The sequence below is a fragment of the Microchirus variegatus genome (genome assembly GCF_963457635.1).
Source record: "Microchirus variegatus genome assembly, chromosome: 1".
Classification (NCBI taxonomy): Eukaryota; Metazoa; Chordata; class Actinopteri; order Pleuronectiformes; family Soleidae; genus Microchirus; species Microchirus variegatus.
The window spans coordinates 12406278-12431653 of NC_139802.1; the positions used below are offsets into that span (position 1 = coordinate 12406278).

Genomic DNA, 25376 nt, shown 5'->3' on the forward strand with positions numbered 1-25376 from the left:
AATAAAATACTGTAAATAACTTTAAAAAAATATATACATTGCGCTGTAAAGAACCCACATTATAAGATAATATAAATATATAGAACAATAAAATACTGTAAATAACTATAATAACTAAACACGTATATAAACTTAGTAAAAAATATAACGCTGTAAATAACTTGGGGACGTGGGGAGGTTTCCTACTGAGATGTCATTGCAATTCAACCATTGTTGTTTAAGGGGGACAGAGATGCTGCTGGTCACTGCACATTTTTCATACATTTCAGTAAAAACAGCCCTCAGGCTCCCAGTGTCGTGGGCCCCTTATCGGCTCGAGTCCCCATGCAGTTGCCTGTTCACAAGCTGCGCGTCTGGCTGTCATGTGATTGACTGATTAGATATTCCCATTAACACACTTTTAATGTGTGGCTACCAAATTGGCTGGTGAGTGTATTCTGTATAATGTAATGAGTGGATGCCTGAATGGCTTCACTCACATACTGAGTCTATAATGAATTCATGTTTTTTTTTTCCCCCCCTTTATTTCTACCACATCTCGATTGAGCTGATTTTTTTCGTTTCGGTTTCGTCACGGTTCGCTGAAAAGAGAAGTGATGATTTTGCAGCGGAATTTTCTCAACATTCTTCTCTTTCTCATTATTTCTTGTCACTTTAGGCTGGCTGGTTACGTGGAGGCCTTGGCGTCTCGCCTGGGGATGCAGATTCCTGACCTGAGCCCGAAGCAGGCTGACATGTGGCAGACCAGAGTCAGCTCTCATGCGGTTTGTTCCTCACTAGAGCACCGGATAAACACTCCACTGATAATCTGTAATCTGCTCACTGTCAGCAGCCTTGTATACAATACAAGTATCTTACCAGAAAACGACTGTGGTCGAGGTTGAAGTCATTTTTTTTTAAAGTATATGACATTTATTTTAAGTATGAGTAAGGGTTGAGCCATGGTAGCTCAGTGGTAAGACACTTAACCCCATGTTGCAGTGTGTGAATGGGTGAATTGAAGTAACACAGATATTCAGAGGAAATATAGTGGAGTAAAAGTTGCTAGAAATATAAATAGTACAGATATGTGAATTTTGTACAGCACTGCAAACAACTGCAAACAAATCAAAGTGCATATTCATTTTGATTGATGGTGTAATGTGTATGTAAACATTAAGCCGGATCACTTGGTTGTTCATTGATTGCCAGAATCGCAAACGTGATGTGTCCTTTTCAATCACACACTCACTCTGCCAGAAAATGAGACCTGAATGGTTTTCATACGCCGTGACTGCTGGAGTGTGTCATGAATTTAGCTCTCATTTGCCTCGGTGATTCTGTCCGGCGATGAAATGTCACATCACTGCCTCTGACATGTGAGGGAAAACGTGTTTTACCTGCAAACATGCATAAAATAAATAACAAAAATTGCACGGTTACAGTGTAAAATCAATGCATCTGTGTTTGGACGTTTAGAGTGATGACTTTCTGGTCAAGTGCTTCATGAAATGATTTAGTACAACAATCATAATGTTTCCCAGGGCTGTGCTGAATTCAGACCATATTTAAATATAAAATATAGCAACATTTCTGCATTAAAATGTGAAATATTGTTACATTATTATTAGATCAGTCTAAACATTTCCCTGCACTCTTTTTTTTGAATAATGTCGCCCTCTTCATCATCTAAGATATAAATCCTAGGGCCTAAAAACCAAAATGATGAAACATTTGTTACAGGAATTTATTTAAAGATTTTATTATGTTTATTTGCCACCAATCATTTTAATTCTTATTTTATTCAACCTTTATTTAACAAGGAGCAACTTGGCCCTAAATACAAGTTCAAAAGTTTGTTCTTGTTTTGATTAAGATACTCCTGGAGCAGAAATTGCCTACTGTGTCTTTAACTAACTGCTAAGAACAAAGTAATTATAACGTAATAAAGAGAGTTGAAAGTTGGTTCTAAGTTCTGTGGAAATAAACTTGTGCTTTCCCTCTCCTGTGTTTAGGGCAAAGCCATTGGCGTCGCCATCGGCTGCATTCTCGGCATGTTCCCTCTTCTCTTCTTCAAGGACGACGAGAAAAAAGACGGCAAGAAGGAGGCGAAGGAGCAGACGGAGTCGCCACCTGCTCCGGCCGAGGGCAGCAAAAACTGAAACTGTCAGCTTCGCGGGGGGACAAATATTATTTGGAATCCATTTCGAATGCTTTCACCTGGGACTGATCGGCCTCGCCTGGCGGACTGGAGTGTATGGGAACATCTCCTTGAGCACCCATACAGTCCAATCACCGGGTGCTTCTACTTAACAAGGTTGAATCAGACTATCGGAGGTATTCTGAAGAGGGTTTGAGATTTTATTTGAGTTTAGATTTTTAACTTAAGCACAGGGACCTGTTCGTCTCTGGAGGAGACGCCAGACGGTTGATTTGTTGGACTGCTGCTATTTCAGCTAATGCACCGTAACCTCACCTCATCCTGACTAAGTGGCACAGGCTGAAAAAACTCTTCCTCTTCTCTACTATGTGTATGTTAAATGGAACAAATGACTGGAGATGGTTAGACGCCATGTAGGTAAAAAAAAAAAAAAATAGAAGTAAGAAAGCTAGAGCTGCCTAAAATATTCCTTTGGAATCAGAGCAAGGAAACAAAACACTTAAATAGAAAGTTTCTCATGTGGCATTTTGATGTTGGGGTTTTTGTTTTGTTAAATCAGAAATTAATTAATGATAAAATAAGACGAAACCTAGGAGTCACTGATGCCATTATACTGTACATCGCAGGCTGAGTTTCCAAATTAGGGGGATCACAAAAAAAAAAGAACCACATTTACACACTATAGTACATACGCTGTACATATATAGTATCAAGTACAGTCTAGGTACTGTAACTTTTCAGTTTTACACGCACGTTTGCTTCCTGATGATGTCCAAGTCTGAGTGCACTCTTAGAAATAAGGGTTCCACAATAGTCCTTCTACAAGGGCGGAGGTTCTACCTGGAACCATTTGCTTCTGAAAAACCCTTTCCCGAGGAAAGGGTTTTTCAAGGGTTCTTGGTAACACTAAGGGTTCCAGTAAGAACCATTTTGATCCAGAGAACCCTTTAAAAACCCCTGGTGGAACCTTTATAAATAGGTTCTACCTGGAGCAAAAAGAAAAGGGTTCTCCTATGAGGACAAGCCGAAGAACCTTATATGGTTCTACTTAGCACTTTTATTTCTAAGAGTGTAGTGAGGCTGATGCTTCTCTGGAATGAGTTTTTGTCTTGTGTTTGGTGAAGTGCATGAGATTTGTCACACGTGTGTGTGTGTGCACAGAACATAAGCAGGTCGATGATGCAGTGTGACAAAGTCCTTAAATGAACGGTTTACTGCAGGTTTGAGCTGAGCAGGAGGGAGAAAGAGAAGCTGTGACAAACTGAGAAACTCTGTCCCATTTGCACTAACTCGTCCTGCTCTGCACCAGCCGAGCTGCAAACACACATTGACAACACCAGGCTTCTAATTTATCTTTGTTTTCATCATCATCATCATCATTATTATTATTATTATTATTGTTGCAGTTTTCTCCCTGTGAAAAAACTAACATTACTGTTTATTTCAATATGCGCACAACTGCTTTTTGTTCCTGTGTAACTGGATCGACATTATCTCTGCTCTACTGCCCTCCACTGGTGGAAACAGCAGGTTGTTGTTGTTTCCACCATCACACACACACACACACACACACACACTGTAGTGTAGGATAGAACTCCACACTCATCATAACTTTCACTGTCACTGATTTCTTGTTAAATCTCCTGCGCACAAGTTACCTGTTGACTGTCGATGATGGCGTATGCGTTAAGGAGTTGAAAGTGAAAAGACGAAGCACAGCCTCTCTGATAAAAGTATTTATTTTTCATTCTATTAATCTTACTTATAATCACGTATGTTCCCGTTGTGTACAATGCTGAGATTGTTTATGTTTTTGTTTTGTTTTTCGCTCTGACATGAAGAACCTGACTGAAGAAGCCGTCTGTGTATAACAGTCTATTAAACTCATGAAAACTACACAGCAGAGTAACCCTTCATACTATTGTTTTTATTATTATAACATTAACAAAAAAAAAATGGAATGTACTCAGAATTGTTTATGTAGTGAGGAGTTTTGGTTTCATTGCTTGAATGAATTCCTTTCATGCACGGCTAATAAAAGAAAACTATTGTATCAGTATCGGTTTACTTTGTAAGAAGAATTGAAAACATGCAAAAGATCTTTAGAATAATATATGATTTTATCTTGCCTTTATATTCCTTTAGCCTTTGTAGAAGACAGAAAGTTACATGAAGGAGGTTTTCATCAGCAAAATGTGATGATTTTCTTCAATAGCACCTCCTTACATCGCTGAATGAAAATGTCAGTGTCAGACTTTTTAAGACTGTCATTACAACATAATAATATCCCTGTGATTTAAGAGCTCTTGCCTTTTCTTCTTACTCTCATTATGACCTTGTATTTATGTTTCTGGCAGAAAAAGCATGGAAAAGAAAGACGTGGAGAAGCTTTGAATTGATTGATTTAAACGTTTTTTAATGTGCGACCAACACGAGTTTCCTTGTGATTAAAAAAAAATAAAAAACTCTTATGTTGCAGGTGCATGATGATGATGACTGCTGAAGGTATTCTATGAGAAGGCTGGATCTACTATACTGCCATAACTGCAGGTGAGATTTGAAGATTTTTGCTTGCCTGCTCATGTCTGATATCAAATAGACTTTTCTCTGTGGAGTTAGATGTTCAAATGATTTGAAATGGAGGTTTCATTTTTAGCCTTGGCAGAGCTGTGGATCATTTATAAAGGGGGATTTCAAACCCCAGCACACCACTGGGGTTTGAAGTGGTCTGGTCGAGTGGCACACACAGACTTACCCGGTAACCTAATCCTTCAAACTTGAGATAAAACATAAAAGATATAGAATATTTTCGATTATGCAGGGATTTTACTTAGACATATGGTATTTGGTCTCGGACTCCAGCGTTAATTCGGAACCTACAGAGTTTCTCTACACGTGGTATTTTGATTGAAGGACTTTCAGTCACTTAATTTTATCAGTGCTTTGCAAATACACAGTATTTTTTTCCTTATGCTCTGTACATATGTAAAAAAAAATACTCAATAAAGGACATATAATATGCTATTCAATGTATTTGACCACCACCCAGTGTACGGTTTATGCCACAGCCGCTCTAAATTAACATTGTAATTATCAAATTATTTTTTTTTATGTTCCATTATGTAGAAGCTCTTTAAATCAGGGGTTTCAAACTGACATCCCGGGGGCCACATGCGGCCCCAAAATCAATTGCATGTGGCCCACCAATGAATATAAACTAATAATGAGTTTAGAGCTGAAACGATTAATAGATTTTTAATCGATTACTAAATTAATCGTCAACTACTTTGATCATCGATTCATCGGTTTGAAGCTTTTTTTCATGATTTCTGATTGTTTTAGCTTCTTAAATGTGAATATTTCCTTTGTTTCTTTGCTCCCCATAACAAAGAAATCATTAAAACTGAATCATTTTGGTATGTGGGAAAAACAAGACGTTAGAGAACATTGTCATTTCCAGCTTTGACAAACACTGATCAATGTTTTTTTTAACTTTTCCTGACATTTAATGGACCAAGTGATTAATCGTTTAATCGAGAAAATAATCAGCAGATAATGAAAATAATCATTAATTGGAGCTCTAAATTAGTTATTTCTGTATGTTATTTATTACTATGTTATGTTACTATGTCATGAATACCTTTTTTTCGTTCCATATCAACACAATCACTTTTAATGTGAAATTATGTGAAATACCATCATAGATTTCCATGACTGTTTCTCAAAAAGTTGGACCTTTTCTTTACTTCACCGGCCCCCGACTGACCAAACACTCCACACATATTCAAATGTACTGTTTTACAAACAAACAGGAAAAAATAGCAAAGCACATTATTATTATTTCTTGATTAAAATGTCAAATTATAGTTATTTACTTTTTACAAGATACAAAAAGTGACAAATGAGGACAACAAATGTCCAAATGGAACAACTGAGTAAAAGATCACGATCTCCTCTGCTATTTTATTTTATTCACGTTTGGCTACGTGTATTTCATTCTTTCATTTGCTTGTTGTCCTCTTCCTCTTCTGTGAGCTGAATCAAAACACAGGTACACACACACACACACACACACACACACACACACACACACACACACACACACACACACACACACACACACACACACACACTCACACACACTGACTGTCCAAGGGGAACAGTTGTGTGACAGCGGGGACAGAGAAGGAGCCACTTTGAGAATACCAAGAGAGATTGAACGACTCGGGAGGAGCACGTTGCATAGAGAGGGTTTGACTCGATGCTGCAGCTGAAGTAAAAAATATAAGCGCATGAAAACAAACGGAACAAACTGACGCTTTCAATTACTCTACAATGGGTTTCATTCGTTTCTATAGATCCCTGATACAGTATCAAAATCAGACATAGAACATTGATATCTCGTCTTCCCTGATTGAGAACTGGTTCTGTAAAGCGTTAAATCAGTCGCGTGAGTCTCACAGAGACAGGCGCGGACACAAGAAGTGTTTATTCATACTCCCAACTGCCTTGCTTTACTGGCTCAGTGTTGCTTTCCCGCCATCCCATAAAATTAATCACTTCCTGTGTGCAGCACGGGACGACATTCGATCGAGATGCAATTATAGTGAGAAGTTTGGAGTCAGAGAATCAAACATAGCATCATCTGACAGTGATTTGAATATAACAGACATTGTCTTATATTTAAAGGAGTCATATTATATCCTATTTCTCCAAGTTAACCTTGTTCCCTGGTGTCCTAATGAACATGTCTGTGACATGCTTTGGTCAAAATACCATACGGATGAAGCACCGCAGCAGTTTAATCACCCTGCCAAAACAGCCCTGTTCAGAATGCTCGGTTTAGTAGTATCTCTTTAAGTCCACCTTAAAAAAAGTAAAACGAAACTTAAGGGACAGGAAATGACATCATCTTCAGAGGCTACTGGGAGCTAACAGCAGTTAGCATTTGGAAAAGTGATCATTTGCAGGCTCTAGCAGGCACATTGCCGTCATATATAACATGTATCCACTGGACAGATAAATCCTCTGAGGCTGGAAGTTTGTGTAGAACTCTGTGCTGCACTGTGGAGCCAGGAATGGAACTTTTCGTGGACTCTACGGACTTCCGGTTTTCGGATGCCGTTGCCCTCGCCAGCACTCTTGCGTGTTTTACGGACAAAGCGGAGCTCAGCGAGACAACAATTCCAGGAATTTAGCGCATTGTGACATCCCAGTGAGCGCGGAAGTCAACATCGCGTGTTTTATCTCCTGTACTTAGACTGAGGAGGACCACAAAAACATGAGTGAGTCATCTTTTTTCACGTCTTTGGCAACTGGTAGGGCCTCCAGAGTCCCAAATATAAGGATTTAAATGATTAAAAAGTTGATTTTTCATAATATGTCCCCTTTAAAAATAAATAAATAAATAAATAAAATACTTGAATCAGAATACACCAACTACTGTATAATACTTCAGCATTATTATTGTACACCAACTTTGATGAATATAATTCTTTAAGAGTCACTGATGCCATTATACTGTACATCGCAGGCTGATTCAATCCAAATTACACGCTACAGTACATATGCTGTACATATATATTGTATATAGTGTCAAGTATAGTCTAAGTAACTTTTCAGTTTTACACGTACAATAATACTTATTATTATTGTACGCCAACTTTGATGAATTAAAACTCTTGAGACATTAGTTTCACTGAAGCTTTATTTGTAAATACCACTTTGCTTTATTTCTATACCGCTCTCTACACATTCCTCCGTACAAACAATACTAAAATGAACAGGCGGGGACATAAGAAAAATAATCTCACACTCACATTATTTGTTCAGACATGATTAATGTGACATTCACAAATATCTTCGTATTCACTATAATACATCATTCGAATAGCTGCTCATCCTGACGACACTGTCGTCAGGATGAGGTACGTGCCCGTTGTTCACGTACCTGAATTGATTTCACGTCAAGGGCAAAGACACACACACACACACACAAAGCTTCAGATCTCAGGACCTTTCACCTCTGACACTTTAATAACTCCAGAAGAAAGACTACGGTGCAGTTAAATATTAAAATTATTAACAAAAAAAACAGACTAACAATCGGTCCACTTTACTTTTTCTCCCCTTTCAACTCTTGAGTATATCCTCTGTGGTGTTTAGTAAATGGCGTTAACTGAATGCAGTGCCCTGCCTGACCTCGCATCAACGCTTCTAACGAGTGTGATTTATACGTGACGCAGAACGTATCATCTATTTACATGTAAACAGGTTTAAAAAGGATTATAATGTCAAAAGCACAAAGATGCATTCAGATTAAAAACATCCCCTGACTATCTCCAACTCTACAACACTATAAATAATTAGTTATATCCTGTGTCCACAGGAAAAACTGCTTTTCCATTAGGCCGCTCGTGTCATGCGTTTAAAGGGACAACGTTAACAAAACGTCAAATATTCATGTCCCGAAGCCAATTATAAACTGTTGTAACCTGGAGGAGATAGAACCATTAATAATCACAGGAATCTTCATAATAACATCTTCATAATGCAAACAGAATGGTTATTTTGAGAAAAGCAGGTGTCTCTGTGTGTTTTGTCTTAAATCATCTTTTTTTTTGATTGTGCAAAAGTTAAAAACTACGGAGCCCCTGAAATGACATGAGAAAAAAAAATGACGGAAAATAAAAAATTTCAAGTTTTTTTTATGGGAAAAAAATGTTTGTCAATTTTTTGTTTTCATAATCTTTTGGAAACTCGAGATCTCGAATTTCAAAAAATGAAAACAAAAAATTGACAAAAAAAATGTTAATAATTTTTTTGAAATTCAAGATCTCGAGTTTCCAATTTTTTTTTTAAAAAATTGTCAATTATTTTTTATTTTCTCATGTTTTTGAAAATCGAGATCTCGAGTTTCAAAGATTCAGATTTTTTTTTTTTTTTTTTTTTCTTGTGTCACTTCGAGGGCTCCGTAAAAAAAAACCCCACCAGAAGTGAATTGCAATGATTGGGAAGGAATTAAACAGTGGAATGAAAAAAGGCTTCATGGATGTGGTAAAAAATCTGAGTTTTATGTCTGTTTCAGTCTGTCCCACGTGATTTACCTTCATTCCTTAAATCAGCAGAGTTCACAGCGAGCGAAACATGTTAGCAGGTGTCACTGTTCAATCGACCTGCAGCTGCTGCTCAGCTCCGGTAAATCTACAGCTTTCAAATCTGCGCTTTCGCGGAAAGAGCGACAGAACGAACGCAGCACCATCACATCTGACTTTTACGCTTCAATTCTAGGTCACATGTTACGGGAATGTTTACCTCCTAAAAGGAGACACGTCAAATGCCTTTCCTCTCAGTTTCACCACAGCTTTTGTTTTTGTTCAGTCACTTTGATATGGTGACCGGTTTCGTACTGGCACATGAAGAACCGTGTCGCTATTACATTCCGCACTGCTTCGACACATTTACTTTGAGATGCAAGATAAAGGCCTACAGGCTCATCTTTTAAAACTAAAACAAGTTTTTTTTTGCAACAATCGAGTCTCATCACAAGGAGGAGCTGTCATCTTGCCCCGGGAAAAAACGTGTAGGGTATGTGGAGAGATGCTATAGTTATATCGAGTGGTTTTCTCCCCAGTGGGAGGAATACCGACACAGTCCAGTTTTTTTTTTATGTTAACACACACGCACATTCACACTCTTCTAGGCACAGTGGGTGCAGAGGGCACACAGACTTCTCTCCCTCTCCCCATGGCATGCTCTTTTGTTGTGGCCTCACAAGGACGTCCTTTGTGTGCGGTCTGACTGTGACGAAGTGTGAGCGCGCCTCAGAGAGAGTATGTGCAAATTTGAGTTTCCTAGTGACTGTTTTTGTGTGTGTGTGTGTGTGTGTTTATGTGCGGGGCTCATGCCACACTGGTAAAGAGGTCAGTGCACGTAGAGGACAGAGAGGAGAGCAGGCCCTCTTTTCTCTCTTTACACAGTTGCATTGTTGTTGTCGTGGAGCAAGCAGGATGTGTTTAAGATGGACAAGGAGGGGACAGTGGATGGGGGGGAAAGTGGAGTGAGGCCAGGTTTTCTCGAGGTGATGGTGGGTGACCGCAGAAATGTGGCTCCAGCTATCAGCTATCGGCCTGATCACATAATGCACTGCCAGTACCAAAGGTTTAAAGCCTACATTGTCTTTCAAGAATAAATAACACACTGGTTTCTCATGTCAGGTCACGCTGAACGTCCTTCAGGAATATTTACTCGTCTTCAAGAGAAAACCATGGTACATGACGGTGAGGAGGGGATGTTCAGTCTACTTTGTCATTGTTGTTGGAGTGAACAGGCTGGCACTGGTGTGAGCGTGGAGACGACGAGGAGGCGGAGGAGGAGGAGGGAGGTGTTTTAGAGGTGGCAGTGGGGTCTCTGGGTTTGTGCTTGTGATGCAGGGCGATCACAGACAGAATGCTGATGATGTGCATGTGGAAGTACATAGACCTGAGGGGGGAGAGAGAGAGAGAGAGAGGGGAAGAAAAACCAAGTGTAACTTTTGAAAACCTTGTAAGTAATGCACTATAACTCATTGCAAAGTAAAGCAGGATACATGGTGTAGAAAAACTAAAATCTGGAATATTTGTAGAACTGGACAAACACAAACAAACCCCATTTCTACAAAAGTTGGAGCAATTTCTCAAAAGGCAATAAAAGCTAATGTCTATAAATAGTTGAATTAACATTAGTTTATCAGACAAAAGGACAAATAAAATATTTTTAGTGTTTGTTTAGACGGACAAAGTAATTCTTACACAAATGATGTTGTTCTGGAAGGTTCCTCAATTAGGTGGTTGACTAAAGGAGCATCTGTTAAAGGCTTAGTCTTTGCAAACAAGCAACATGCAATAATCATGTTAATCAATTAATAAATTGAGTTTCTTTTATCAATTTCCTAACTAAAGCCTTGTGTCTGTGGTTCCATTTTATCACATGGTTTTATTTTTTTTCCCCCTGAGATTATCGACTAAATATTCTTTGACTTTAGGAATCTGGTTTTATTAGTAGATTATTTGCTTGTGTGATGATGTCAGAGATAATCCTTTGACTTTACACAAATGTGTGGAACTACATCGCTGATAAAATGTCCCACACAAAATAAATGATCATCTAAGTCTGTCTGGACGTACCTGTAATAAACCAATGTAGAATCTACTGCCAGAAGTAGAAAAGGCATGACCGTGTAGCAGATGGCCAGCTGGGTGGCTGCCCAAGTTAAAATGTCATAAAACAGCTTCAGGCCTCTGGAGTCCTGGAAGTAGTGGCGAATGGACCTCCGTATCTAGTGAGGAAAGAAACATAATCAGCCAACGTGACCTCACATAGAGGAAAAACAAGAGAAAGGGAAACATTTCTAGAACCATTTAACTATTCTCAAGAAGTAGTTGTTTGCAATTACACTAAGAATTCAAGATCATATTGTTATTGAAAGGTTGGGAATTCAATTTGGCCTCTTCTTCCCTTAATCCCTGCCAAGGTTGCATGAATCCTTGGCACGATGACCAGCTATCCCTCTCTGACCATCTTTCTGGACCACTGGAGGAACACTGTCTCCCTCTGCCCTCCCTCCACACAAGGTAATCCCAGTCCAGATTGTTGTCATTTGTGGTTCCCAGATGGTGGAATGAGCTCCCTAATGCTATCAGAGTGGTGGAGTCTCTCTAAATCTTCAACCCTTGAAGACTCACCTCTTTCAAGAACACCTTCTCTCTAAAATCCAATGATAAAAATTCTAAGTGAAGTACTCACAGCACGTGCCGCTATGGTGATGGGGATGGCAGTGATGAAGGTGAAATAATAGCCTGGATAAACACCATGCCACAGGGCCGACAGTATAAACGTCAGGGCCAACCGGTGTTTGGGGGCTCGATCGTAACACACACTGAGGGGAGGAGAGGAATCAAACATAGTCAGAGAATTGTCTGTGCATTGGAAAGCCACACAGAAGTTTTCTCACCTTGAACATGTGTTCACATTCGCTGCACTTACATTTTGAGCCAAATTCCTGTCCGAATGTTCCAGTTGTCTATGAACGTCTTAAAGCTTGTTGCAGTCTGAAAGACAATTTAAATTTACTGATCAATAAAAACAATAATCACATCTGTACATGTGTGCACAAATTATCTAAATTATGAATGGATTTTAATCACGTGGTAATTTGCAGTGTTAATACCTCAATCCCAAAGATGTTGAGGTTGCAGATGAGATCCCAAGATGGTTTTCCATGTTCATCCATCCCAGAGAAACCATAACCTGCAGCGTTGTTCACAGCATCCGCTAGTAAAAGAAAGAAAATCAAGACTTGCTTTATGTGCTAATATTGATTATAATGTGAATCTTAATATCAGCAGTGGACAGTGTCATTGGCCAACTACAATTCCCCTATAACTTAGTCTGACTCTGTGCTCACCGAGTGTCCAGGCAAAGTAGAATTTGGGCCTCGCTGCTTGTATGGAGAAGAAAGCATAGGCGAGCCTGGTGAGGAAGGGGGCGTGGCTGACAAAGTGAGGGTCCGCGTTGTACATGATCGGCAAGGAGCGAGTCACAGTGAGGAAAAACAGCATACAGCCACAGCAGACCAGCAGCTTCTGACAGACGGCTGTCTGCGGAGAAAACATGGAATTACTTCAGAGCAGTGATGGAGAGATGAGATGTACACAGTTCACTCAAGAACAAACTAGCTAAAACTAGTTAAAAACAAGAGAGAAAAACAGCTGCAGGACTGTTTACTGTGAGGCTCCTTTTATTTTACATATTTATTGTCTATTTAGTGTTATGTTGTTCCACTGAAACAACAGAGCAGAAAAAAAACGAGCATGCCAACTTATGTTTGCATGATGCACATTATCTATCTATAAAGCAAGTTGTGTCTGTCTGTCTGTGACAGGCATATCTTTGCTAACCGTTAGTCAGATCGCATATTTGGATATGGGCATGGCTGATTTATCACACTACACCAGACAGGCATTGGCTCATCAGCAGCAGCTGCGCTGTCTGGCGCGGGGAGGTGAGAGTGAAGAGACTGTCCTCACGGTGGGGGAGACATCTTCACACGGTTCATGGTACATATTTATTTTGCATTAGCATGCTACCACTTCGCAGCTAACTTGGCGAACCTGTTTTCAAAGGTAAGCTCGCGAGGCTACGATAAGCATTTGCGTAGGGCTAACATAATAAAAACACTCAGCAACCTCATTAGGCACTACGCAAATGATTTCATTCTCGATTAGCATTAGCGTAGCTAGCTGTTTTGTGACTGTCAGTCACGCCAGTGGCTCACAACATCTAGGTTGCACAGTGTTTGTATTATGTTAGCCTTCACGTTCCTTTACCATAACTGAAAAATCTTCTTCAGCTCCCACTATAGTAATACATACTTCCTACGGACACTACACTAGTTGGCATTAAAGAGCAAATATGTCTCTTTATCTTTCTCTGTTTTGTGCCCTTTGGCTTCAAACAAACAAAACACAACAGAAACAAATGACTGAAACTCTCGTCTATGTCAATTTAAGGCTTGTGTCCCATGTTATTTAAACTGGAAGCTGTTCTTGTTCTTGTTGTTAAGTGTAACTGTGAGGACATTGTCTTCAGGCAAGTCAACAACACAAGACATGGCAAGACATGTAATTCACTCTTCTGCTGTCTGTATGTCTTTGACCAAACAAGAAAGAGGAGCCATTTTCAAATTTCACAAAAATAATTGAACACGAGACTGGTGACACTTTTAGACAACAGGATAACAAAGCATTGACTTATGTCAGACTCAAGTCTGGATAAGTGCAAGAGAACATGACACTGAAATAGAGAGACTTCAACATAAAGGCGCACACAGGTGCATGTGATTGCTCTTCTGTCTCATCACCATCGACTTCTGGCTTGCCCTTAACTTCAAACCTGACACATTTATTTGAAGTTCACTGGACTTTTCTTTTTTAATGTTGCATTTTCAGCTCTGCCTTTCTTTCTTTTTTTTTTAATCTTTCATCCTGTCTCTCCTCATTTTCACGCACGACTGCCACACATTGCTCACTGCCCAGTCAGCCTGAACCACTGGGAAGTGCAGATCCATCTCCTCAGCAGAGAATCCTTCACTTCTTGAGTTCCCTGCATTCACCATGTAATTAGCATTGCGCCCGGCACAGGTGCACCTGACGTTTAAAGGGAATGACAAGCAAACCTCAATTCGTGCCAAGACGATGCCATAGATCGTTTAAATAGAACCCTTAGAGTCTTAGCTTGTGTTGTGTCATTAGGTACAATTACAGGAAGTAGCAAACAAATGTATTGATGAACTGACCAGAGGTGATGGGTCTGGTGTCTTGTCATAGCCATTCTGTCCATTACACATCCCCATGTGCTGCCTGAGCCTCTGGCTGATGTGTCTGCCTTCAATGAAATCAATGTAATCCTTATAATTACTGCATGGCCCCACCAGGACACTCAGGAAGTTCAGATTGTAGCTCAGGTACTCGATGAGAGATGGCCTGACACTAAAAAGGAATAAAAAAAAAAAAAGTGAAAAGAATCACTAACTATCACAAACTTAATGTTTTTGTTGCAGTGAGTCAGAAAAGCATGCCATTTATTTTTTAAATAAATCAGCTATTAAAAATGGGGCAAAACGGTATTGATGTTGGATGGAAAAGGTAAATGCAGGTACATACAAACATAAACAGTTTCACAACTGACAAACAGAGACAAGACACTTATTTGAAATCCTCTTCACTTCCTGATAGCCATCAAGAAGGAAAAAGAAAGAATCTAGGGTGTGTCATCTTCACAATACTATAACAAACACAATAAATAATTTCTTGCTGGTGTAGATGTCACTAACCAACATGTCTTACAGCGCAGTTCATGACGATAATGTCAAGTTTTCTATCAATAAAACTGTCCTCACGGCGCTCGCCCTTCGACTCTGCTTCAGACAGTGTGTTTGTGTGTTTTTGGGGGCGTAGCTTGGATAAGATGAATGGAGAGCCTGGGATGTAACACTTGCATTGGTCTAACCTGCTGTTGCATCATTTCCAGACTCCTACTACAATATCCCCCCAATATCCCCCCCCCCCGACAATCTGAGTTATTGATGGCGAGCCAAGTTTAAGAGGATTTCAACAAGTAAGTTTTTCAGAAACAAATTACAGACTCCAAGTATTATAACTATGATCTTACCAATTTAAAATATTTAGGATCTTTGACATCATAAAGAAACAGTAACTTTATTCATCTCTTTAAGCCTTAAGGTGAGGTTATCGCTTTAAAACAGTACATCACAGGTGAAGGCAAAGCACAGAGATTTGATTCAATCAAAGTAAAGTCAGAATCAATTCAACTCATACCCTACTATACAGAAATAACACAACATAAAAGTAACAGTCAGACAATCTAAAGGGTTATTGGCCCAGATCAACCTGTTGAAATGACATGCACTGAACACCAATGAATGTGTTTTTATTGATTTACATGCATAAAAATCTAGTATTTCATGCAGAATTGTGCCTCTTTTTTTTGTACATGAATAAGCTATTCACCATGGTTGCCTCTTGTCATTGTCCTTCGTGGCTTAAGAGGAAAAAAAAAGACTGATTTATTTTTTTAAGGTGTTAATTCAGCAACAAACTCCTGTGCACACAGACTTAAGACAGGGACACTCACACCAGATAAAACATTAATGCTGCAACTGTGTAAACTGTCTAAATGGTTGGGTTTAAACCAGCAGAAACCAGCTTGTGTCAACACATCAAACACCGTGGCATTATCCAGTATTCACAGAGCACAGTCCTCTGCCTCACCTATGATGCATATTTCACACAGTGACATTTAAAATCCTAGAATTCATCACATTTCAAACTTACTTTATGGCATGGAGCCTCTGCTGTGGGGTGAGCTGCTCAGATTTCTTAGAAATACCTAAAAAAACAAGGGATGGCAGCATCAGTAACACATTTGATCACACCTTAATCACACGATATTTAATTGACTCTAATATGCCTTTTTCACAGAAGACATTTTCTCACATCATTGTAGGAAAGTCTCTGTTTCATTTAGCTGCTTCAGCTCCATTGTATTATGCACAATAGTCACAGTAGCTGTTTCCACACCAGTAAACATGGCATTTTATCAATAGGCAGCGGTTACCACTGTATTTTTAAATGTGAAAATGATTGAGAACTTGTCATCTGTGCATATGATGGCATGACGTCCATATGATGACAAGAGGGGGGTGGGACTAAATCGAGTAACCAAAGTTGTCAGTAGACTGAGAGTCACCAAATGTTGGTCACTGTCATTTAGCCATTTAGTAACGAACGGAAACAAACATAATTAAAACGGTGACTGTCGCACAGTTATGGCTGTAGAATAAGATGTGTAAAGACCAAGACAATATTTCATCTCAACAGAAAACGTACAGTGCAACAGTCTTGTGTTAAATGTTGAGTGACTGTGAACGGTTGTTGCCTCTATCATTACAGACCATTTGAGTGTGTACAATACATGTATGTTTGTGTGCATCCTCGTCTCTCTCTTACCATCATGGAGCTGGAAAGCCAGTGTGGTGATCTTCTGAGTTACTATCATCAGAGGCCTGAGCAGAAAAGGGCACTTTTGTTATTATGATTAAATCATTATCTTCTTTAATTCAACTGAAAATGCACTGAGAGTAAAAATACTGATTTCCACTGGTGAGTGGACTCAGTAGAGGTGAGAAAAAGGAAGGAATGTGAACGATTTTAAATTCAAACTGGCATAAAACTTGATTCAAAACAGTTAGTCATTTCCCCTATCATTGTGAAACTAATCAGTCTCTTCACTTCTGCTTGTGACTCATTCTTTTCCAGTAGTGATATATCAAGCGGCTTATTTTTCCAACGCCATTCACCATCACACTGTGAAACCAGGATGACCACATTTCCATCTCGTCAAGCTTATATTATAGAGAACAGTGGTAATTAGATGATCTCATACTGTACATCAAATACTGTGGTTTATTTCCAATAACCAACTGTTTATTTGAGAGTAAATCAGAATCATCAGTCAGAGTCACAATACTTTATTAATCCCAGAGGAAATTGTTTAATAAATTAAGTAACAGTAATTTAGCTTTAAAGCAGGGGTGTCAAAATCATTTTCACTGAACTTTCTGTATTTATTACTTATTCAAGTTACAAATATGATGCATTATAGATGTAATCTGGTCCGCGATGGTGTTCCTTGACAAACTAACAGTTTTAAAAGCCTGTTTCTGTAAACGCACCCTCTAGCTTTCACTGCCACATTGTGTTTTGGTTGTGGCTTTTGTGACACATTCTGCTGCGATCACTGTCTCAATCTCAATTTCACTCGTCGCGTGATACATATACAATGATACACTGCGATATAGTGGCGGGATGCCGTCACTTTGCGGGTAACTCAATCGCCGTGCATTATGGGAAATGTAGTTTATGGTCAAAGCACGCCTTAAAGCAGCATAGACCTATTTTAACACTGATTTTTGAGACCAATCAATCACCTGCGGGCCACATAAAATGGCGTGGCGGGCCACATTTGGCCCCCGGGCCTTGAGTTTGACACATGTGCTTTAAAGGCTAAGTGTGTAATATTTAGGAGAAATGAACATAAAACTGGTTTTCGTAGACTTAGAATATGCCTATATGTATAGGTAAGGGCCTTGCTTCCATCTTGTGCTGCCATGTTTCTACAGCAGCCAGAATGGACAAAAAAAGCCAGTGCATTATGAAGTGGAGGTTTACTATGCAAACAAAAAAGACCAGCATGCTTCCTGGTCTGCAAAGGCCACCATAGTCCATAGTCTCACGTACAGGCCCCTTTTACACCAGGCATTAGAATGTGTTTTTCGTGATCATATAGCGATCGGATACCATATCAACAACAACAATGTTCGCCACACATGAAGTAGCACTATTGCATGGACTCATGGTGGGTGAAGAAGTGTCCTTTGACAAGCGTAAACCCAGTCGAAAGCAGAGGAGACTGTGCAGTTTTGTCGCCGCTAGCATGTTAGCTGTGCTCGGAGCCACCAAGTCCCTCTGCTCTGCATAGCATTTACACTGTTCTATAACTATCTGTCCTCGGGTGTATTTAGACCTGTATTTACAAGTGATCAGGCGATTTACGATCGTAGAGAATGCCTTTTAATGCCAGGTATAAAGGGAGAATTAGATGTCACTGATTATAAAGTCAAGCACTTTAAATTTTGAAATGAATTTGAATCAGTCATTTAACTATGTATAGATGACAGTGCACAGTAATTCCGAATCTGAACAGACAGTTTCATTCACAGATAGCGACCTCCCTGTCCCAAAAATGTAACCCAACAAACATACCCACACACACACAGAAACCAGCGTGTGCGAGGCTGCATTGTGCAGACAACATGGAAAATTGAGGCAGCGAGGGTCTGGCTGCTGTGTGGCTGCCAGTGCTAGCTTAGTGAGAGCTGGCAGTGAACTTTAGACAAACATTTTCAGGTTGCCAGCCGATGTGGGCACCACTGCAGCCTACAGATTCTGTTTTTTTTTCGTGTAAACCACAGTGTTGGTGCAGTGCACAAGATCTAGACCCAGTTCAGTTTCTCTTTGGCTGCCTTGCTCAAGTCCAGTAAAGAAAAGCTGATGGAAATGCTTTGAGTCAAACGGTCAGGTTCCACACTGAATTTGTGTGTGACAATCTTCCTACGGGGAAAGCAGTACAGCACACCAGGTCTGGAAACATTTGCTGTTCTCAAAAGTAGTTAAAGACTTATAATCTGTCCTGTATCTGAAAGCTTGAACCAGCTGGATTTTGATTCAATGAGCGATGCTTTGCGACCAAAGGCTGAGTCAGAGGCCTGGCTGCTCGTCACCAAAGTCATGTGGAGTGTAAGTGAGGCTGCCAGCAAACTCATCCAAACGAGGACAAAATGCCTTAGCAAATGCAACAGTTCCCTTTAGAATGACAATCACCCACAGAAACATTATTGCACACTTTATTTTAAAGCATGGCTGGGGTTTGTTTTATTTTTTGAGGAAAGACCTGACCTCTTATATGGGAGGTGTTCCACAATTGCATCACACCAATGTGAAAGTATCTGTGGAATGCAATTGTGAATTGCCAATATGTCAATATGCCTAACCTTTTCACAAGGCACTGACTGAAGAATTATTCTTCTTCTTTGAGCATCCAGAAAGTCCAAAGAGGTAACGTAGCATTTTGACAATGAGAATCTCTCCAGATAAAAATGCACACTGTAGGTTTAAAGTTACAGCACAACTACTGCGGGTCAGTGAGTACCCTATTCTCTACCTGAGTGGACGATGTCTGAACCATTCACACTGCTGCTTTTTAATCAGTGAAGCGTATTTACACAAGGCTATGGCAACCAGGTATGAAACATTAGCTGATAACTGCTCTAAAACTGATGCGATTCATATGTTGTCAGCAGGAAGGCGTGGTGAGGGGAAAGAGAGGTGAGGCGAGAAAGTGAACACTGAGGTTTTTCCTTACCCAGAGAAGTCAGTGGACAGTATTCCATAGTTGAAGATGACGACCCGGCTCACTTGGCACACTGTCAGATAGCCCATAGCAATCACCATGGAGTACCTGTATGTGGAAGCATGGACTAAACTCAGTCAGACAACAGAACGATGTACTCATGTACATTTGCTGCATAAATGTGTCTGCTTATCTGCCACCTCTTGGTCACTTGTCATAAGACACTTTTAGTCACATCTCTGGCACTAATGGTCATTGCATTATAGAATCCATCCATCCATCCATCCATTATCTACCGCTTTATCCTCCACCAGAGGGTCGTGGGGGAGTGCTCTGCCTATCTCAGCTGACATAGAGCGATAGGCGGGGTACATCCTGGACAGTTCGCCAGTCCATCGCAGGGCCACATATAGAGACAAACAACCATTCACTCACACACCTACGGTCAATTTAGAGTGACCAATTTACCTAATTCCCAAATCTGCATGTTTTGGACTGTGGGAGGAAGCCGGAGAACATGCATACTCCATGCAGAAAGGCCCTTGTTCCAACCGGGGCTCAAACCCAGGTCTTCTTGCTGCAAAGGCAAGAGCGCTAACCACTAAGCTAACTGTGTGGCCCGCATTATAGAATATAATATATAATACAGCGACACTTTGCCAAAGAAAAATATATTTTGCCAAAAATGCAATACAGTATCTTTGTATATTGGGGAAATAATGGGACTATAAAAATATGCAGGTTTCAAATGAAAGTGAAGGTGTTTTTATTGCATCCTCACATGAGAAACTACTGATGGAAACCACAGAACGTAAATTTCTGAAGTGAGATAAAATTACAAGAGTAACTTTGACAGAAAAATGCGGTAAAAGTATAAAACAACACAAAAAAGCCGCGGTCCACAAGAGGCCACTTTACACTGGGGTCAACCCAGCCATGATGTCATAATATAGATGTTCTGACTCATGGTTTGGACCACGTCCATCTTTAAACTTAGTCGAAACAACACCTGCCAAACAAAGTGTAGTAGTTCCCTGCACTGCTACCCACACGCTGACTGCTCTCTCTAAAATGTAAACAACACATGAATCAAAAAGGACTTATTGTATATGCTCATACACACAAGGAGTGTTCAAAAAACATGAGCTACAGATTCTTTGATGTCATTACAACAGTGATTACTAATCTTGATTGACAGTCACTGAAGTGTGTGCTGAGATTGTCTTGACTCATTGTGCTACGGTGACAAATATGTAATGCGGTTTATGACATGGAACAAACCTGACACTGTGTCTGGCTTCCATGTGTACAGAATAATACCAAGTTTATTTTGCATATAGTCCCTGAAAACCACAGCAAGTCACAGTTAACCAAAACATTTAATGTTCCTCCATTCATGAAGTTTTCACATGCCATTATCCAGGCTGAGCTATGCGCCTGAGCCACCAAACAACCACATGTGATGTAAATAGTCTCCGGGCAAATCTTGTCTGACGAGTTTTACCTCAAGCCTAGGGTAAGCAGTCTGAATTGCACCACTATGATAGATTATTGCACTGAGATGAGATGCTGCTGTAGCAGATCAGTTATACACCTGTCACCATGATGACCCTGAAGAACTGAGTCAACGTATTGACTGTGGTATACAACAGGACTATGTTTGCCAAACAGCCAAACACAAAAGATTGTTCACACCATCCCTCTCATAATGTGGTTTAAAAAATGCACCAATTTATCATACAGAACATTTTACATTAAACATTAACATTAAATTCAATATAATAGGGCTGGGACAATATGCTTTTGCCATGATTCAGTTGTATACGTTTTTATTGCGATTGTTATTAAGATTTTCTGTTCCTACTCAACCAAAACTGAATGATGCATATTTGAAACAAAAATCCACTATTATTCCAAAATTAACTGTAGGGTTGCAACTTACGATTACTTTCATAATCTGTCAACTATTTTCTCAATTAATTGAGCACTTGTTTGTTGCATAAAATGTAATCATCACATTTGAGAACATCTGGAAATGCAGATGTTCTCAAATGTCTTGCTTTGTTCACAAACCAAAATTATACAGTTTTAATGATTTCTTTGTTATATGGAGCAAAGAATCAAACTTGTAACTATTAAAAAACGTTGTCAGAATTGCTGACTATAAATTTAATCCTAATCCTTTAATCCTCACTAGTGTTGACTGAGCTAGTGTAAGAAAATAAAACAAAATGCATGACGACAACGAACAGAGCTCAAAACAGAATACAACAAAATGTGAGCCTTCAAATTAAAGCAAACATAATCTCATCAGGATTGCAGATAACACGGATCAACAGAACAGTTTATCAAGCTAGATATCGTACAAGATTCTGGGGTGAGAAAATTATTTTGAAATCTCAGAAGAAAATCACAATATATGCATGTTTGGTCACCACTGCTTACTCTATAATGCAACAATTCTTTTTTCATAGCAGTGCCACATCCATGATCCTACCCTAAGACGAGAGACAAAGACTGACCTGTGCACATTGTTGATGTAAGCTTTCACAGTGATCAGGTAATTCACAGCCACCACCATCAGAATGTGAGCAGAGAACCTGCAGAAAAGAACACACACTGTAAGGACATTATTATGTGACCAGTTCTCTTCTCTGTGCACTCTTACTTTCTACAACCTCTTTGTCCTCTTTGTATAATTGCTGGACCCTGCACACTGAATATCTGTCTATTGGTCAGGAAGGCAGACAAACCATAATTGAGACCTGCTCATGGTAATCTATGAGAGAGAGTCACATATTTCCACTCAGCTAATAAAGTCATGGCACTGGCTCCATGTGGGGAAACACTAATGGGTGGAGCACGATTGTATGAGAGCGTATGAATGGTGCACTGTGTGGGTCAGTGTCAGGCCATACCATCCGAAGCAGAAGATGAGGAAGGCAATGCCGAGTAAGGTGGCCACAGCATGTCTGACCAGGGGGTTAGCATGGCGAGGACTGAGGTAGAGACGAAACCAGAACCCAACAGCCAGGGCGAAGAGCTGACATGCCAAAAAATTCACCTGTGTGAGAGATAAAGATGGATAAGGATGAAGGTTTGGAGCTGCTCAGAACAGTAAATAAACAAAAGAGTTTGGGCAACAGCCGGGAAACACGACAAACAAAGAGGATGTGTCACTTTATTAGGTACAGCTGTTTGTTAACATGAATGTCAAACGTATCGGAAAAAACCTGGCGATATGACACATATCACATAGGTGTTGATATGATATAGTGGCATATATTGAGATACTATAAGCAAGGCGATATATACTGTATACATAATGCACAGTATAATATACTGTACATTGTGTGTATATATACAGTATATTGCATATTATGCATGAACAGTAAAAACATTTCTTAAAATGGTAGAAAGGTCACTGTCAAGAGTGCACTTTTAAGAATCAAAACAGTATAATGCCGTGAACTATTCCAATATTTAAGTGTATTAATATTTTGGACTTTGGTTGTTAGTCTAACTGGTCTGAGTATTTCAGAAACTGCTGATCTACAGGAATTTCCATGGACAACCATCTCTGGTGTTTACAGACAGTGGTCAGTGAAAGAGTAAATATCCAGTGAACAGCAGTTGATGCCTTGTTGATGCCAGACGTCATTGGAGAAGGACCAGACTGGTTCAAAATGGCAGAAAAAGCAACAGTAACTTTTAAAATAACCCTCTCTGAGCACACATCGTTGAAGCAGGTGGCCTACAGCAGCAGCAGCAGACCACACCCTGTGTAACACCTCACACTTTATTAGGTGTCCTGTGTACCTAAGTGGCCTGTGAGTGTAAATAAACCGCATGCTTTGAGTTTAACGACAAAAACAACTCCTGCAGACACAATAGGTACACAGCTGCAATGGTTAGCAAATGGTTACTATATCAACTGCCAACTATTTAAATCACCAATTATACAAAGTTAAGTTGTTTTTTTGGGGGGGAGAAAAACACCATTGAAAATAATGGAAAGTTGCAGCTCTATATTGGTTATAATTGTCTCTCCTTTCATCATCAGTGTAAGTCATTAGAGACAGCTGCCATCTTCAAAATCCACCTCTTCAAACAGGATTATTATTCACTTTCATATACTTTGCATTTCATTTACTTTATTTGTTATAGTATTTAACATGTTGGTGTGTGTTTTATGTTGTTTCTTGTATTTTAATTGCACCGTCTTTATTCTCTGAACAGTGACTTTGAGTGGCCTATAAATAAAATGTATTATTGTTATTGTTATATCCCGTGTGGGTGATGTGATCACTGAGGAATCTCTGCATGTCTCTCTGTGACCTAATGACACAACACTTTATTACAACTAACACACACACACACAGTTCATTCACAAAACTACACACTATACTTAGCACTTAGCACTTAACACGTCCAGGCTGTGCTGCTGGTCAGTTGTCCTACCTGGTCGAGAGGAAAGCCCAGGTATTCACTGACAGGCAGCAGCCACTGAGATCCAGTGGTTTTAAAGGCACTGTCGTCCATCCTGCGCACCTCCACGCTGTCGCGCGACACCTCTGTAGTTCCCGCCTGTTGTCTCCCCGGTTTTATTCCTTCTTCTTTCTCTCCTTCTTTCAAATGTAACTACTTACTTATCTCTTTGACTGAAACACATTGTTAGATTCAGTGACAAGTCAGACCGGTCCACAGGCAGACAGACGGAGCATGGTACTCCCTGCACTCTCCTCTCTCCTCTCCTCCCTCCTCCCTCCTCGCCCTCTCTTCCTTCCTCTGTCCTAGAATCCGTCAAGTCTGAGGCGGAAAAGATGATAAACAGCCTTTAAATTGTTTCCGGTAAAACTTTTTTTTACCAAAATAAAAGCACGTCTACCGCAAGCACAGGGCACATTTAGGATTTGTTTAATGAATAGTTCTTCACAACGAACCGAGAGCAAATCAGCATTGAATTGAAGCAGTAGTAGACACAAAGAAGATGAATGTCAGCTATAGTCAAACACCAAAAAAAAAAAGCTACCGCACATGACTTCCGGTGATCTGCAGGCGGCTCTTTGCAGCTTGATGAACTGATAAAAGACGAGGGGGTCGTGGTGGGACCTGCATGGGTGGGAGCAGCCGGAGGCTGTTGTTTAAACAAATGAGTTGTTAATGAATAAAGATCTTTATTATTAAACAGAGAAAGAAAACAGGAACAACTGTTTGGTTGAACTGGTGAGCGCCTGGAGCAAGTTTCTCTGTGATATCATGTTTGTTTATACACCTGGAGTCATGTTTAAAGATGATAAGTGGGCCTGGCTGTTTACTACAGAGATCACTTTTTTTTCAATCTGTGAATTAAAATAAGTAAAAGGATGATCAGGAATGTGCAGTACCGAAAAATGGTAGTCAGTGAAGTATGAAGTAATTCAGGTTACATAAATAATTTGTTGTGTGATGAAGTCTTTTCTAAGAACCCATTATGGACTAGTTCTCCATTTGAGAAAAACGATAAAATATTGCTTTATTAATAAGAACATGCTCTAATAATACCCATTACAAGTGAATACACTGTCTTGCAGGGCTGAGGGGACTTTATTGCTGAGTTTTTGCTGTGATAGATCTTTTCAGTGGCCCCCTGAAAACATACAGTGTTGTACTTTCATGAATTCAGCTTTCAAAGGACGAGTTTACCAAATTAATAAGTAAATAACAC

The 25376-nt window shown here is 39.7% G+C and overlaps 2 protein-coding genes across 2 annotated transcripts in view; one reads left to right on the plus strand and one right to left on the minus strand.

Moving 5' to 3' along the window:
• LOC310933791 (transmembrane protein 65-like) overlaps positions 1 to 2154 on the plus strand; it is a gene marked incomplete at its 5' end in the record, with an annotated part of 42069 nt that extends 39915 nt beyond the window's left edge. Inside the window, 2 exons of the mRNA XM_083897361.1 lie at positions 659 to 764; positions 1995 to 2154. Coding sequence (XP_083753487.1) covers positions 659 to 764; positions 1995 to 2141 — 253 coding nt within the window. The 3' untranslated portion in view covers positions 2142 to 2154. The remainder of the gene's footprint in view (positions 1 to 658; positions 765 to 1994) is intronic.
• Positions 2155 to 10434: 8280 nt separating this feature from the next.
• On the minus strand, positions 10435 to 24211 carry mboat1 (membrane bound O-acyltransferase domain containing 1; the record flags this gene model as incomplete). Its single annotated transcript, XM_083900530.1, has 13 exons — positions 10435 to 10621; positions 11305 to 11456; positions 11924 to 12056; positions 12164 to 12228; positions 12348 to 12451; positions 12585 to 12777; positions 14475 to 14667; positions 16033 to 16087; positions 16708 to 16763; positions 19682 to 19777; positions 22192 to 22269; positions 22588 to 22733; positions 24131 to 24211. 13 exons carry the CDS (start codon positions 24209 to 24211, stop codon positions 10435 to 10437), a joined length of 1539 nt encoding a protein of 512 aa, XP_083756656.1.
• Between the last annotated feature and the right edge of the window lie 1165 nt (positions 24212 to 25376).